This window comes from Electrona antarctica, assembly GCF_951216825.1.
Source record: "Electrona antarctica genome assembly, chromosome: 14".
Classification (NCBI taxonomy): Eukaryota; Metazoa; Chordata; class Actinopteri; order Myctophiformes; family Myctophidae; genus Electrona; species Electrona antarctica.
Genome location: NC_136795.1, coordinates 29,228,398 through 29,244,173, shown reverse-complemented (window position 1 = coordinate 29,244,173; position 15,776 = coordinate 29,228,398). Strand labels below are relative to the sequence as shown.

The 15,776-nt window shown below is 40.3% G+C and overlaps 3 protein-coding genes across 5 annotated transcripts in view; 2 read left to right on the top strand and 1 right to left on the bottom strand.

Annotated features, from left to right (window-relative positions):
* Positions 1-2,099, bottom strand: part of LOC306937645 (E3 ubiquitin-protein ligase rnf213-alpha-like) — a 54,949-nt gene extending 52,850 nt beyond the window's left edge. For 2 of the 3 annotated variants that reach the window (XM_079521529.1, XM_079521530.1), the window contains exons 1-2: positions 1,938-2,099; positions 255-383 (exon numbers count right to left, since the gene is read on the bottom strand). In XM_079521529.1, coding sequence (XP_079377655.1) covers positions 255-357 — 103 coding nt within the window. In that variant the 5' untranslated portion in view covers positions 358-383; positions 1,938-2,099. The remainder of the gene's footprint in view (positions 1-254; positions 384-1,937) is intronic. The other variant, XM_079521528.1, reaches the window with a different exon arrangement.
* A 360-nt stretch (positions 2,100-2,459) lies between these two features.
* Positions 2,460-11,801, top strand: LOC306937142 (uncharacterized protein; the record flags this gene model as incomplete). The annotated part of the gene is made up of 8 exons (XM_079520808.1): positions 2,460-2,464; positions 3,835-4,395; positions 7,428-7,449; positions 7,899-8,440; positions 8,580-8,601; positions 9,457-9,552; positions 10,372-10,632; positions 11,595-11,801. The coding sequence occupies exons 2-8, from the start codon at positions 3,866-3,868 to the stop codon at positions 11,799-11,801; spliced, it is 1,680 nt and encodes a 559-aa protein (XP_079376934.1). The 5' UTR covers positions 2,460-2,464; positions 3,835-3,865.
* Positions 11,802-13,753: 1,952 nt separating this feature from the next.
* LOC306937140 (neuropeptide B-like) lies at positions 13,754-15,509 on the top strand (the record flags this gene model as incomplete). Its single annotated transcript, XM_079520806.1, has 2 exons — positions 13,754-14,020; positions 15,381-15,509. The coding sequence occupies 2 exons, from the start codon at positions 13,754-13,756 to the stop codon at positions 15,507-15,509; spliced, it is 396 nt and encodes a 131-aa protein (XP_079376932.1).
* Positions 15,510-15,776: the final 267 nt, after the last annotated feature.

Below are 15,776 nucleotides of genomic sequence, written 5' to 3'. Positions count from 1 at the left end.
TGTGTGACAATTATAGAGACATCACACTGCTCAGTCTTCCTGGGAAAGTTAGCATCAAAGATATTATCCAATCTCTGTATGTCCAAAGCGAGAGCTGTGTTCAAGCGCTGGGCAGTAAGTTGGATTTGTTTCCTGTGGGGGTTGGCCTCCGCCATGACTGCACTGTGTGTGTGTGTGTGTGTGTGTGTGTGTGTGTGCGCTGATAAGGGGGTGATAATGATTACATCGGTTTTGTACAGTATAATGATACTAACCAGGTGTGGTGTTCAAAGGCTGGGTGGACAGACGGAAACCACACTGACTGCAGAACTTTGCAGTCTGTTCCACAATAGTATGGTCACAACTGGGGCACTTCATCTTCAGCTTTCAATGGCGTACGTCTTCTGCATCATAAACATATTCTCAGTAGATTATAGTGGTTCTCAAGGGGGGGGTCCCCAGATGTCACTGAGTGAAGGGTCAATTTTAAGACATTTTTAATTCCTCAAAAAATAAAATGAAAGAAACAAAGAAAAAAAACATTACTGTATCAAAGGTAATCAACATATGCTCTAAAAACTGGTCAAATATTGGCCAAATAATATAAGAGGCAAAAATTGTGAAAATAGCATATCTACAAGCGCACTATGCCTCACAATACGATCTACAAGCAGGTGTTGTGAGCTATCACAATATTTATCTGTGGAAGTTGAACAGTTATTATTATTAAATTATTTGGGGGGGGACGGTCCCATTTGAAATATGGAGTTTTGGGGGGGGGGGGGGGGGGGGTCGGACCTGAAAACCACTGGATTAGAAAGTCACTAGAACATTTTCACTTTCATTTCTGCTAAACCACCACAACAGCGTATCTGTTTCATGTGAACTTTAACATGTATGCTTTATTGTTGCCTAATGAACTGAGACATTATGTAGATATGGATATCAAATAATTGTGTGGACTTTACCAAATAATACACAGCTTGGTTATCTCAGTAGCCAACAGGCAAGTGCAGGCTTGGATCTGTTAAACTACTTTCTAAACAGTTTGGAAATTCTGTCAATTTCTTTCTCCGCATAATGGGATGCCAGGGTTAAATGAATAGTTAATTAATAAGACTCAATCGAGCGAGGGTGTCGTTCACCAAAAATAACGTAAAAGGTACCAGTTTCTTTTTTTTTTATCATCCCGACATTCCGTAAAAAAGGGCTTTTCGTATTTACTGCTACAGATCCGGTCTAGAGCCCGCCTACCTACTGCATCCGGACAATCTCAACGCACACATAATATAACATGCAAGCAAACATACGTAGTTAGGTATCCGCTCCAGACCGGATCTTCACACTACAATGCAAACTGCAAACTAGTTGTTTTGACAAGCGAAGCGACAGACACACCTCCCACATACATCCTCAACGCCCAATAATAAGCGACCGCTTCAGTCTTTTAGCCAATCGCATGCGCGGGCAATATGCTGAAGTCCACTTCCTTGTTTGCACACTAGTCATATATTGATGCAATATGCTAGGTTAATAAACACGACTTTTCGGTCACACACTTGATATCACGTGACAGACGGTTCCCTTATAACCTACAATCAAACAGCGAAATCGCTCGGTCGTTATTTAGCTACATAGCTCCATTGGTTGAGCTAAATAAGCTACCTCTGCAGTCAAGAGATGAAATCATGCATGCATCACCACCACCATCATCACATCAGTGATAAAGACAGTATGTCAGTGATAAACACTAAGGCGACTGTTGTTGTCGACTTTGTATGTAGTCGATTTCAAACAGTAATGCGACCCGACCGAGGCCTCGCGAGCATCTCTCTCTCATCAACTCCTGCCGTCCTGGCTGCCCTCCGTCCGTCACAACAAGCCATGCAGCACAGCGTGCTAACATTCAATCACAAACAATGATGGTTCAAACAGTCACACTATGAATGCCTTCCTACCTGTACAAAGTAATGTTGAAGCAGTACCATCAGAATGGGATCATAATGTTATCCCCACAAGTGTCTGTCACTGACGTGCAACTGGAATGCTCCTGCTAACGACACTGATGAAGACTTGAAGAGAGTGTGGGTGACTGTCCGTGGAGCTTAAAGTTTCGTTTTGTCAGAAGTGGGCGTCAACGAACACGTTCGCCATAATAATATTGACTGGTGGTCCTTTTGACATGAAAAAGTTTATTATGGTTCTCAAACTTTTTCATGTCAAAAGGACCACCACCACCACACATCCAAATTGAATCTAAAATAAAACATTTCAAATATTATAAAAAACATAATGAATTATGAATCAACACAATTATTTAAAATAATCATTACACGAAGTGTCTGTGTCCACATGCATGCAGCCCGTTTATATATAACTATGATACAGATGCAGCCCTGTTACCCTGTTTTTTAGCATGGTTAGAAGAAGAAAACAGTCATGTGACACACTGTAAGTGACATCATCAAACAGCATGGGTAGAAAGGTATGTCCTCTCCTCTCTAATATTTCCAGTCTTGTTTCAATGTCTCACGGTCACACCCTGCCTCATGCAACCACAAACCTGTTCTGTATAGTATCAGGGTAAGACAAATGTACTTTGAAAAATGCATTACTTATTTACTTGAGTAAGTTACAGCTATCAACAGCTTCTATTCCTAAGAGAAAGCTAACATTAGCATGATAGCATTGCAACCCTGTTACTTGCTAGTTGCAACCCTGGCTGTTATTGATTGATTGATTGATTGATTGATTGATTGATTGATTGCAATTTGTGTTCACACTTAGTAGAATGGGTACAGTCAAAGTTTCAAACGAAAGTACAGGTCAATACAAAAACTGCTACTGAGGATATAACCAGGAAAAGCAGAAAGCACTAAGACTTGTTTACATCAGGGTCCTCCATTTTCAATTCATCAGAACATTAAAGACGTACAAATATGCACTTCTATGAAAAAAAGGAAATCATCACAGCTATATATGGGGGAAAAACAGTACAGTATGGAAAAATAGGGGGGGGGGGACTTTAACAGGGGCCAGTTATGAATTGAAGCCGTCCGTAAGTGCTCTTTGAGAGCGGTTTTGAAGGAGTCTAGGGATTGTGATTAGAGTAACAGGGTTTCGTCTCCTCCAATTTACTCAGAATTGACAAACTATATTATGGGGACTGGGGAGGGTTTGTGTGTATGTGAAAGTGAATGTTTGTACAGTATGTCTTGTCTTTAAACCTGAAAATGTATAAATAAAATTGTAAAAAACTATTATTATTTATTTTTAAATTAAATAATTTACATCATCTGGGATTGTGATTAGAGTAACAGGGTTGCGTCTCCTCTAATATACTGACAAACTATTATTATTGTCTCCACCAGGCCAAAGGTTGCCTGGCTCCAGCCCTGAATCACTAGCCACGCCCATTCAAAATATATGTTCTGGCGAAATGTAAATTCAGACCGAGTGTCAGGCTAGGCCAAAGGCATGGGGAGAGTATGTTTTGTGTCCGTCTGTGGACAGCTAATCTCTGGCACTTGATCGCAGCCAAACTCTGCACAATTACAATTTAGGCATTTAGCAGGTGCTCTTAATCCAGAGCGATTTACATTAAGCAATAACAAAAAAGCATGGCATACATCACATATATAAAAAGTAGTTATCATGAAACATGCGTAAGCTAAGAACGTAACAGTGGAGTATCTATGTAAACTATACATACTATACTATATTATATTATATATTAGTACTACCTGGATAGGAATATTATATGAACTCAACATGAATTTAACTGTATTTCAATAATGAGTTGTAACGCGTGATTTTTAATGATTCATAATATGGACACAAAATTAAGTTGAATAGTGTTTTCCTTTTCTTACAGTGTGGCCCACCAATGAGCACGGCTGAAAGGCAGAGAATCTACCGTGCCAGGCGTGATGCTGATGTACAGAGGAGACAGCAGTACTTGGAAACAGAGAGAGACAGATGGAGGAAAGACGTAGAAGCAGGGAAGAAGATGCTTCAAAGAGACCGCAGTGAAAGTAGACAGTGTGCCCAGCGGAAAAAGTGGAGAGAGGTGCATGAGAGGAGGAAAGCCAGGAAAACTTTACTTGAAGACAGGGACGGCTCCAGGGGAGGGCTAGTGTGGGCTTTAGCCCCCTCTGGTGGAGGCTTACCCCTCCCTAAACCCCCCTCCCCACAAACCCCATTGACTGACTTCTATGTAAACCAAAATTCATTAGCCCCTGTGGTAAATAGCCAGCCCCCCCATAGTCCCCCCAGTCACTATTTTCTGGAGCCGTCGCTGCTTGAAGAAGAATTTAACATCTCTCCAACCAGCCCCGAAACTCCAGTCACTCCAGAAATCAAACTTGAGGCAGAAATTTCAGAATCTAGCTCCAGCTCTCAACCTGGGACATCAAGGTCAGTATACAATGAGGTTATTGAGGAAAGAGGAATGCTAGTTAGTATAAAGCGCAGAATGCTAATGGCTATGATTGTCCATTTGGCTGCATTTGAAATGGTTAACGAACAAAAATATATGCTTCTGTTTCTTTTAGGCAACATGATATTGGGAGAAAGGTATGTCCTCTCTTCTGTTTCATATTTTTATAACATTTTTAGCCTTTTCTTGAATGTCTCATTCTGCCTCACGCAACCCTGTTATGTATATTATCAGGGTGAGACAAAATAAATACATTTAGAAAGAAATCTTTACTTACCAGTATTTTATTTACTTGAGTAAGTTTGTCCTCTTGGTCAACAATAATGACTAGATAAACAGCTAGCTTCATTCTATTCCTGGGAGAAAGATAACGGCATGGATTTGCAACCCTGTTGATTAGAGTAACATGGTTGCGTCTCCAATTTACTCAGAATTGAGAAACGTATTATTTGTGGTTCAATTAAATAATTAACATAATCTAAAGGAAAATTTTTATTGAATCTATATATTTTAGAGCAATTACTGAATTGTACGTCCTATATTGTTTCCTTTTATTTTCACTACCTGGATAGGATTCGACATAAATGTAACTGTATTTAAATCATGAGTTACAAATCGTCACCTTATTAAACTAATTGCCTAAGTCATTTTTTCAAGGTTTTCAGGAAACACAAAAAACTGTGCCAAATGTAGAATATATTATATTTCTTAATTATTTCAATTCCAAAAAATATGAAAAAATATGTCTATTGACATACAAATAAAGTTGTATGTCAATCATGTAACATGTAAGGATAAAATGACTTAGGCCAATATCTGAACATGCCATTTTATCTTAGGCAAGTATAAACCTTATTTAGGCCAAATTACTTACTGCAGTAAGTGACTTAGGCAAAATGTTTTTATTCCAATTATTTTTAATAGACCATGGTTTAGGGTCAGCCACAGAGTGTTTAAAATAATATCAGAGCACAAAGACATTTGATACTGAAGGGGAGTGAATGGGACTGAATGGGACTGAATGAAAGGTACTGTTACTATGGGAGTGAATGGGACTGAATGGGAGGTAGTTACTATGGGAGTGAATGGGAGTGAATGGGAGGTACTGTTACTATGGGACTGATACTATGGGAGTGAATGGGACTGAATGAGAGGTACTGTTACTATGGGACTGATACTATGGGAGTGAATGGGACTGAATGGGAGGTAGTTACTATGGGAGTGAATGGGAGGTACTGTTACTATGGGACTGATACTATGTGAGTGAATGGGACTGAATGGGAGTGAATGGGAGGTAATGTTACTATGGGACTGAATGGGACTGAATGGGAGTGAATGGGAGTGAATGGGACTGAATGGGACTGAATGGGACTGAATGGGAGGTAATGTTACTATGGGACTGAATGGGACTGAACGGGAGTGAACGGGAGTGAATGGGAGTGAATGGGAGTGAACGGGAGTGAACGGGAGTGAATGGGATGAATGGGAGTGAACGGGAGTGAATGGGAGTGAATGGGAGGTACTGTTACTATGGGACTGATACTATGGGAGTGAATGGGAGTGAATGGGAGTGAACGGGAGTGAATGGGACTGAATGGGAGGTAATGTTACTATGGGACTGAATGGGACTGAATGGGAGTGAATGGGAGTGAACGGGAGTGAACGGGATGAATGGGAGTGAATGGGAGTGAACGGGAGTAAATGGGAGTGAATGGGAGGTACTGTTACTATGGGACTGATACTATGGGAGTGAACGGGAGTGAATGGGAGTGAACGGGAGTGAATGGGATGAATGGGAGTGAATGGGAGCGAATGGGAGTGAACGGGAGTGAATGGGAGTGAATGGGAGCGAATGGGAGCGAATGGGAGCGAATGGGAGTGAATGGGATGAATGGGAGTGACAGTCCCATAGTAACAGTACCTCCCATGCACTCCCACTCACTCCCATTCACTCCTCATACACTCCTATTCAGTCCCATTCACTCCCATTCACTCCCTTTCACTCTGAATGGGAGTGAATGGGATGAATGGGAGTGACAGTCCCATAGTAACAGTACCTCCCATTCACTCCCATTCACTCCCATTCACTCCCATTCAGTCCCATTCACTCCCATTCACTCCCATTCAGTCCAGTTCACTCCCATTCACTCCCATTCACTCCCATAGTAACAGTACCTCCAATTCACTCCCATTCAGTCCCATAGTAACAGTACCTCCCATTCACTCCCATTCACTCCCATAGTATCAGTCCCATAGTAACAGTACCTCCCATTCACTCCCATTCACTCCCATTTTGAAAGGTGTGTTAAAATGGCCTAAGTCACATTTTATTATGACTTAGGCAAAATAAAATGGCCTAAGTCTCACTCTTGACATAGGCCATTTTTTTAATAGGGTGTAACAGGGAGGCCTTTTACGTTAGGGCTTAGGCGATTTTACCAGAGGTGGCCAGCATCACCAGGAGTTGATTTAGGCCAAAAACTCATTTTCGGCAAAAAATGACTTAGGCCATTAGTTTAATAAGGTGACGAAATACAATTCATAATGGGGACATAATGTTTTCCTTTTCTTACAGTGTGGCCCACCAATGAGTGCGGCTTTAGCCCCCTCTGGTGGAGGCTTATCGCCCCCTAAGCCCCCGTCCTCACAAGCTCAATTGACTGACTTCTATGTAAACCAAAATTCATTAGCCCCTGTGGTAAATAGCCAGCCCCCCCATAGTCCCCCCAGTCACTATTTTCTGGAGCCGTCGCTGCTTGAAGAAGGATTTAACATCTCTCCAACCAGCCCCGAAACTCCAGTCACTCCAGAAATCAAAGTTGAGGCAGAAATTTCAGAATCTAACTCCAGCTCTCAACCTGGGACTTCAAGGTCAGTATACAATGAGGTTATTGAGGAAAGAGGAATGCTAGTTAGTATAAAGCACAGAATGCTAATGGCTATGATTGTCCATTTGGCTGCATTTGAAATGGTTAACGAACAAAAATATATGCTTCTATGTTTCTTTTAGGCAACATGATATTGGGAGAAAGGTATGTCCTCTCTTCTGTTTCATATTTTTATAACATTTTAGCCTTTTCTTGAATGTCTCATTCTGCCTCACGCAACCCTGTTATGTATATTATCAGGGTGAGACAAAATAAATACATTTAGAAAAAAATCTTTACTTACAGGTATTTTATTTACTTGCTTCATTATATTCCTGGAAGAAAGCTAACGGCATGGATTTGCAACCCTGTTACTGTTATTTGAGTAACATGGTTGTATCTCCTCCAATTTACTCAGTATTGACAAACTAGTATTATTTATGGTTCAATTAAATAACATAATCTAAAGGATAATTTTGTTTAATTACATATTTTAGAGCAATTACTGAATTTTACATCCTATATTGTTTCCTTTTATTTTCCTGGATAGGATTATGAACTTAATGGAGACACAAAATGAAGTTGAATAGTGTTTTGTTTTCCTTTTTTTACAGCGTGGCCCACCAATGAGCGCGGCTGAAAGGCAGAGAATCTACCGTGCCAGGCGTGATGCTGATGTACAGAGGAGACAGCAGTACTTGGAAACAGAGAGAGACAGATGGAGGAAAGACGTAGAAGCAGGGAAGAAGATGCTTCAAAGAGACCGCAGTGAAAGTAGACAGTGTGCCCAGCGGAAAAAGTGGAGAGAGGTGCATGAGAGGAGGAAAGCCAGGAAAACTTTACTTGAAGACACGGACGGCTCCAGGGGAGGGCTAGTGTGGGCTTTAGCCCCCTCTGGTGGAGGCTTACCCCTCCCTAAACCCCCCTCCCCACAAACCCCATTGACTGACTTCTATGTAAACCAAAATTCATTAGCCCCTGTGGTAAATAGCCAGCCCCCCCATAGTCCCCCCAGTCACTATTTTCTGGAGCCGTCACTGCTTGAAGAAGAATTTAACATCTCTCCAACCAGCCCCGAAACTCCAGTCACTCCAGAAATCAAACTTGAGGCAGACATTTCAGAATCTAACTCCAGCTCTCAACCTGGGACTTCAAGGTCAGTATACAATGAGGTTATTGAGGAAAGAGGAATGCTAGTTAGTATAAAGCACAGAATGCTAATGGCTATGATTGTCCATTTGGCTGCATTTGAAATGGTTAACGAACAAAAATATATGCTTCTATGTTTCTTTTAGGCAACATGATATTGGGAGAAAGGTATGTCCTCTCTTCTGTTTCATATTTTTATAACATTTTTAGCCTTTTCTTGAATGTCTCATTCTGCCTCATGCAACCCTGTTATCAGGGTGAGACAAAATAAATACATTTAGAAAGAAATCTTTACTTACCAGTATTTTATTTACTTGAGTAAGTTTGTCCTCTTGGTCAACAATAATGACTAGATAAACAGCTAGCTTCATTCTATTCCTGGGAGAAAGCTAACGGCATGGATTTGCAACCCTGTTGATTACAGTAACATGGTTGCGTCTCCAATTTACTCAGAATTGAGAAACTTATTATTTGTGGTTCAATTAAAGGTATATTCAGTGATTTCACTTAATTCAAATATCACTTATTTTTTCTTATTTTTTGGATAATCCTCCCTACTATAAAGTGTGCTGACCATATAAGGAGTTCCTCCCTGTCCCCAGTGAGCCCCTGGAGTCAAAAAACCCTAGTTTCGGTTTGGGCTTTGGGTGGCAAAGCCTTCATCCAATCAGGATGAGAGGGGCCTTCCTCCAATCATGATCGAGTGGGGCTGGCCTTGGTGCACGTGCTGTTGGTCTATTGTACTTCCCCCACTGTAGAGCGTGTGCATGTGCACATTTTGTTACCGGGTGGACCGGGTTTTTTTTCCAAGTCACTGAATGCTCCTTTAAATAATTAACATAATCTAAAGGATAATTTTTATTTAATCTATATATTTTAGAGCAATTACTGAATTGTACGTCCTATATTGTTTCCTTTTATTTTCACTACCTGGATAGGATTCGACATAAATGTAACTGTATTTAAATCATGAGTTACAAATACAATTCATAATGGGGACATAATGTTTTCCTTTTCTTACAGTGTGGCCCACCAATGAGTGCGGCTTTAGCCCCCTCTGGTGGAGGCTTATCGCCCCCTAAGCCCCCGTCCTCACAAGCTCAATTGACTGACTTCTATGTAAACCAAAATTCATTCGCCCCTGTACTAAATAGCCAGCCCCCCCATAGTCCCCCCACTGCCCCCAGTCACAATTTTCTGGAGCCGTCACTGCTTGAAGAAGGATTTAACATCTCTCCAACCAGCCCCGAAACTCCAGTCACTCCAGAAATCAAAGTTGAGGCAGAAATTTCAGAATCTAACTCCAGCTCTCAACCTGGGACTTCAAGGTCAGTATACAATGAGGTCATTGAGGAAAGAGGAATGCTAGTTAGTATAAAGCACAGAATGCTAATGGCTATGATTGTCCATTTGGCTGCATTTGAAATGGTTAACGAACAAAAATATATGCTTCTATGTTTCTTTTAGGCAACATGATATTGGGAGAAAGGTATGTCCTCTCTTCTGTTTCATATTTTTATAACATTTTAGCCTTTTCTTGAATGTCTCATTCTGCCTCACGCAACCCTGTTATGTATATTATCAGGGTGAGACAAAATAAATACATTTAGAAAAAAATCTTTACTTACAGGTATTTTATTTACTTGCTTCATTATATTCCTGGAAGAAAGCTAACGGGATGGATTTGCAACCCTGTTACTGTTATTTGAGTAACATGGTTGTATCTCCTCCAATTTACTCAGTATTGACAAACTAGTATTATTTATGGTTCAATTAAATAACATAATCTAAAGGATAATTTTGTTTAATTACATATTTTAGAGCAATTACTGAATTTTACATCCTATATTGTTTCCTTTTATTTTCCTGGATAGGATTATGAACTTAATGGAGACACAAAATGAAGTTGAATAGTGTTTTGTTTTCCTTTTTTTACAGCGTGGCCCACAAATGAGCTCGGCTGAAAGGCAGAGAATCTACCGTGCCAGGCGTGATGCTGATGTACAGAGGAGACAGCAGTACTTGGAAACAGAGAGAGACAGATGGAGGAAAGACGTAGAAGCAGGGAAGAAGATGCTTCAAAGAGACCGCAGTGAAAGTAGACAGTGTGCCCAGCGGAAAAAGTGGAGAGAGGTGCATGAGAGGAGGAAAGCCAGGAAAACTTTACTTGAAGACAGGGACGGCTCCAGGGGAGGGCTAGTGTGGGCTTTAGCCCCCTCTGGTGGAGGCTTACCCCTCCTTAAACCCCCCTCCCCACAAACCCCATTGACTGACTTCTATGTAAACCAAAATTCATTAGCCCCTGTGGTAAATAGCCAGCCCCCCCATAGTCCCCCCAGTCACTATTTTCTGGAGCCGTCGCTGCTTGAAGAAGGATTTAACATCTCTCCAACCAGCCCCGAAACTCCAGTCACTCCAGAAATCAAACTTGAGGCAGAAATTTCAGAATCTAGCTCCAGCTCTCAACCTGGGACATCAAGGTCAGTATACAATGAGGTTATTGAGGAAAGAGGAATGCTAGTTAGTATAAAGCGCAGAATGCTAATGGCTATGATTGTCCATTTGGCTGCATTTGAAATGGTTAACGAACAAAAATATATGCTTCTATGTTTCTTTTAGGCAACATGATATTGTGAGAAAGGTATGTCCTCTCTTCTGTTTCATATTTTTATAACATTTTTAGCCTTTTCTTGAATGTCTCATTCTGCCTCACGCAACCCTGTTATGTATATTATCAGGGTGAGACAAAATAAATACATTTAGAAAGAAATCTTTACTTACCAGTATTTTATTTACTTGAGTAAGTTTGTCCTCTTGGTCAACAATAATGACTAGATAAACGGCTAGCTTCATTCTATTCCTGGGAGAAAGCTAACGGCATGGATTTGCAACCCTGTTGATTAGAGTAACATGGTTGCGTCTCCAATTTACTCAGAATTGAGAAACGTATTATTTGTGGTTCAATTAAATAATTAACATAATCTAAAGGATAATTTTTATTGAATCTATATATTTTAGAGCAATTACTGAATTGTACGTCCTATATTGTTTCCTTTTATTTTCACTACCTGGATAGGATTCGACATAAATGTAACTGTATTTAAATCATGAGTTACAAATACAATTCATAATGGGGACATAATGTTTTCCTTTTCTTACAGTGTGGCCCACCAATGAGTGCGGCTGAAAGGCAGAGAATCTACCGTGCCAGGCGTGATGCTGATGTACAGAGGAGACAGCAGTACTTGGAAACAGAGAGAGACAGATGGAGGAAAGACGTAGAAGCAGGGAAGAAGATGCTTCAAAAAGACCGCAGTGAGAGTGGACAGTGTGCCCAGCGGAAAAAGTGGAGAGATGCATGTGCATGAGAGGAGGAAAGCCAGGAAAACGTTACTTGAAGGATTTAGCTCCAGCTCTCAACCTGGAACTTCAAGGTCAGTATACAATAAGATTGAGGAAAGAGGAATACAAGTTAGTATAAGCACAGAATGTTAATGGCTGCCAGTGTTCATTCAATGGTTGAACAAAAAGGTATATGCTTCCGTTTCTTTTAGGCAACATGATGTTGGGAGTAGAAGAAGATGGGCTGGCCAAAACAAATCAAAGAGGAAGCAGCAGGATAATCAAGATCAAATCTACTTCCTTTACAACCTTGATAAAGGAAACCAAGAAAGCGCAGCATACATGACTTTGACTCTATTATAATAGACGTAGACAATGTTGATAAACTGTAATATACACAAAAGGTACCTGTATTTACATATCCTAAACCGTGCACAATGATGCTTTGGTGCTTCTGTACTTCCTGAAGATTAAAAACATCACTTGCATGGGGATTATCAGAGTGTCTGGCAATGGTGTTAATGTTGTTCATGGGGCTGGTCAATGGGTGGGGGGGGGGGGGGGGGGGGGTCTGTATGACCAGGTTGACTTACAATGTGGAGCCCTTCCTTCACATTATTGATTGAAATTCATGATATGAGCATCACATGACAAATCTACTCAAGCCAGCCCAGCATTGTCACCATAACACCATACTGATATAGTGTACCTTCCATGTACAAACTCTGCTCAGGATATCGTTGCTGTTGGGCAGAAAGCTCATATGTCCATATTTCAACTTTTGACGTTATTTTATTTTCAAAAAAGAATTCCCTACTTTGTCATACACAGTGTCACATAGAAGTTGCCAAATTCTGTGGATTTTAGCAGATCTACACGTAGAAGCAACATTTTGCCAATGAAAAGTATTAAGAGCTTGTGACTAAATAAAATCTGAAATCATTTGCTGAGATTGTGTAACCATAACTGAGAATTCATTTGTCGAGCCTGTTGTGTAAGTTTTTATGACGAGTGCAGTCTTTCTACTGTTATAGAAACTAACCATGAAATGAAACTTATGGTGTTATGAAGGATGGAATGCAACTTGCAGACCTCCTGAAATATACTTTCACTTTCCGTTCCATTTCTCAGAAAAGCCTATGAAGGAGTTCTCCTCCAACACTATGGTTCAAGGTTAGCTGTATTGTCCCTTGCGGGGAATTGGTTTGCAGCCAGATCATAGTAAAAAAAAATACACACAAACAACATTCAATACATGACTAAGATCTAATAAGAACAGGGCACTAGAGAATTCATGACATTCAAATGGGCCAGAGCTAAGAAAATCCCAACAGTTATTTTATTATTGTCTTCCATAAAGTTTATTTTATCAAATGTACTACTTTTTGTGTCAGGTATACCCTCTGAAAAGTAGGCCTACTGTACACTCTTCCTATCTTGATTTCTAATGACGCATGCTACACTTTTTAATCAGTGCTTTTAATAATATAATAAAACTTCAGTTTTATGAGTGCAGATAGTCATAGAGTGCTGTGCAGTTAGCCATTTTAAAATGCCATTGTACTGTCAAGATTAAGAACAATGGGATTGGGAGAATGAATTACCACAGTTCCTCTACATTACTATTTTAGATAGAAAACCCTCCATGTATCCTAGTATAGGCTAAGGCTGGCTATATACCAGTCTTGGAAAGCCTGGACACGGTCCTGGTTAGCCACTCCAGACAGTGCTCATCATAGTCAGAAGGCATTCCAATGAATATATAAGTGATCTGCGTCGTGCACTTTAGAGGCTATGGTCGTGCACAAGAGGCATAGCCTACGATCACGGGGTCTTTATAAGTAGAGAATACATTCGAAACAAGATACCTAGTAGTGAGAGAGGAGACGAGCGACCGCAGTTGCTTAAAGTTGTATTGAGGAACAAGCCACCGCAGTCAGTGACCGCACCGCCGATCAACTTCAGTTTCTTTATGGAGATGACAGTTAAACTCACTTTCTGTATCGCTGTTATCTCCATGCTGCTGCTGCTGCGGTGCAGTCCAACGGAAGCATGGTACAAGCAGGTGACCGCCGGTCCGAGCTACTATTCCGTGGGCAGAGCGTCTGGCTTGCTGTCCGGGTCTGGCTTCCGCAGATTCCCGTTCGCCAGGAGAGCCGAGCGGGATTCATCTGACAACAGCAGAGAACCAACAGGAAACAACATACAAGACTTTATTGGTTCTCTGAATTTCTTCTTTAACACTGTAAGTAAAGCAGGATCAAACAGAAACTAGACTTTTTTTTAAACACTTTTTATAAACTGTTGTATTGTTTTGATCGTTATTGTATATTGTATTTTTTATTGTTATTGTGAAGCACTTTGTAAAATTGATTTTGAAAAGGTGCTATATAAAGTTATTATAAAGAAGAGAAACAATAGGAATAGGCTATAGCTTTTCAAATTCCACCGTATTTCGAATGGGGGAGCTGTCCGTTCAGCACCGGGAGCTGGAACACAGCAGTCACTTTACAGCCGTAGGTTACACTGCAGGCATTCTTTACAGCCATAGCATAGGGCAGGCATTATTTTAGACTGTGACATTTTCATATCAAGGACCCCCCAATTACATGCATCTATAGGCTATTTTTGGATGCGGAATGTTTAAAATGTTTTGTGCCAGGAACCCACAAATGTGTAAAATGTTCCAAAGAATTCAAAATCGTTTAATTTTCTTTTTCCCCCTCTTTTCTTCAAACAGTTTAAAACCAAATACCAGATCTACATCATGCTCACATATTGTGTTGCACACACGCTGTGAGCTTGTAGATCGGCTATATTTTTGAGAATATAGTCCAAGTATAGTTTTTAGTTCCACAGATTAATGTTGTGAAAATAGCAGATCTACAAGCTTGTAGATGTGCTATTTTCACAATGTTTTGCCTCTACCTTAAGTAATATTTCACAATTTGGCAAATTTGGTATTAAGTCTTTAAATTGTAACTTTAGGAATGAGCAGATACCCTGCATAAACTTATACTGTGTCTGTATATTTATTTGTTAGTGAGAAAACAATGTTGCACATTAAAGGACCACTTCACCACTTTTCAACCTATCTTCATATAATTGGGCCTCACTAATGATCATGATAAAATAGCACAACTATTTTCTATACTCAGTCTGTGTCTCATAGGGCGGCTGTGGGCAGTTAAGAAACCCGTCCACCAGTGACATCAGTAATGGGCAATCCAAGCTAATAGAAACTGCAGGCTTTCTATTCCTGAAAAGTTGCAATGCGTAAATGGAAGCCATCATTCTCACAATAATAAAAATCGAAATATATATTTTTAATCTCGTTTAAAAAAAATCTGCCCAACAATGATGTCACTGGTGGACGGGTTTCTGAACTAGTGCCCACAGCCCTCCTATGAGACACGGACAGTAAAAACAATAGTGTGTACCATATGAACATAAGATTACAAAGTGGTGAAGTGGTCCTTTAAGCTAATCATCTTGGGACCCCCCAAAATCATTTGGTGTATTGGAGACACTTGGGTAACCGACTACACTGCAAGGATGTATGGAATCCCTCAATAATACATCCCTGTGTTTTTTTTCTCCAACAGCCCATATGCATCAAAGACATCACACCCAACCTGCAGAGCTGTGAACTCGACCGAAGCATCAAGGGGTTATTCAAGTGTAAAGCCGATGTCTTCCTGTCATTGGACGCCACAGACTGTGCAGAATATTGATCAGATATCATGGGATAAGCCTTGGTTTGCGGTGAAAACTGAAGATCTATCTTTGTTCCACCAAATGAAAGAACTTATTTTCCATTCCGCCAATGCCTCTACAACATTCTTTGTGGCTGATGTGTATTCACAATATTTTACATAATGCACTGTAATAACAAGGTACATTCATCCAAGTTGTCATTAATTGTCCATCTCCATGTTTACATATCTTCATGCAATAAAGACAGGATGATCAAAGATACTCTGATCATCCTCAAGACAGCA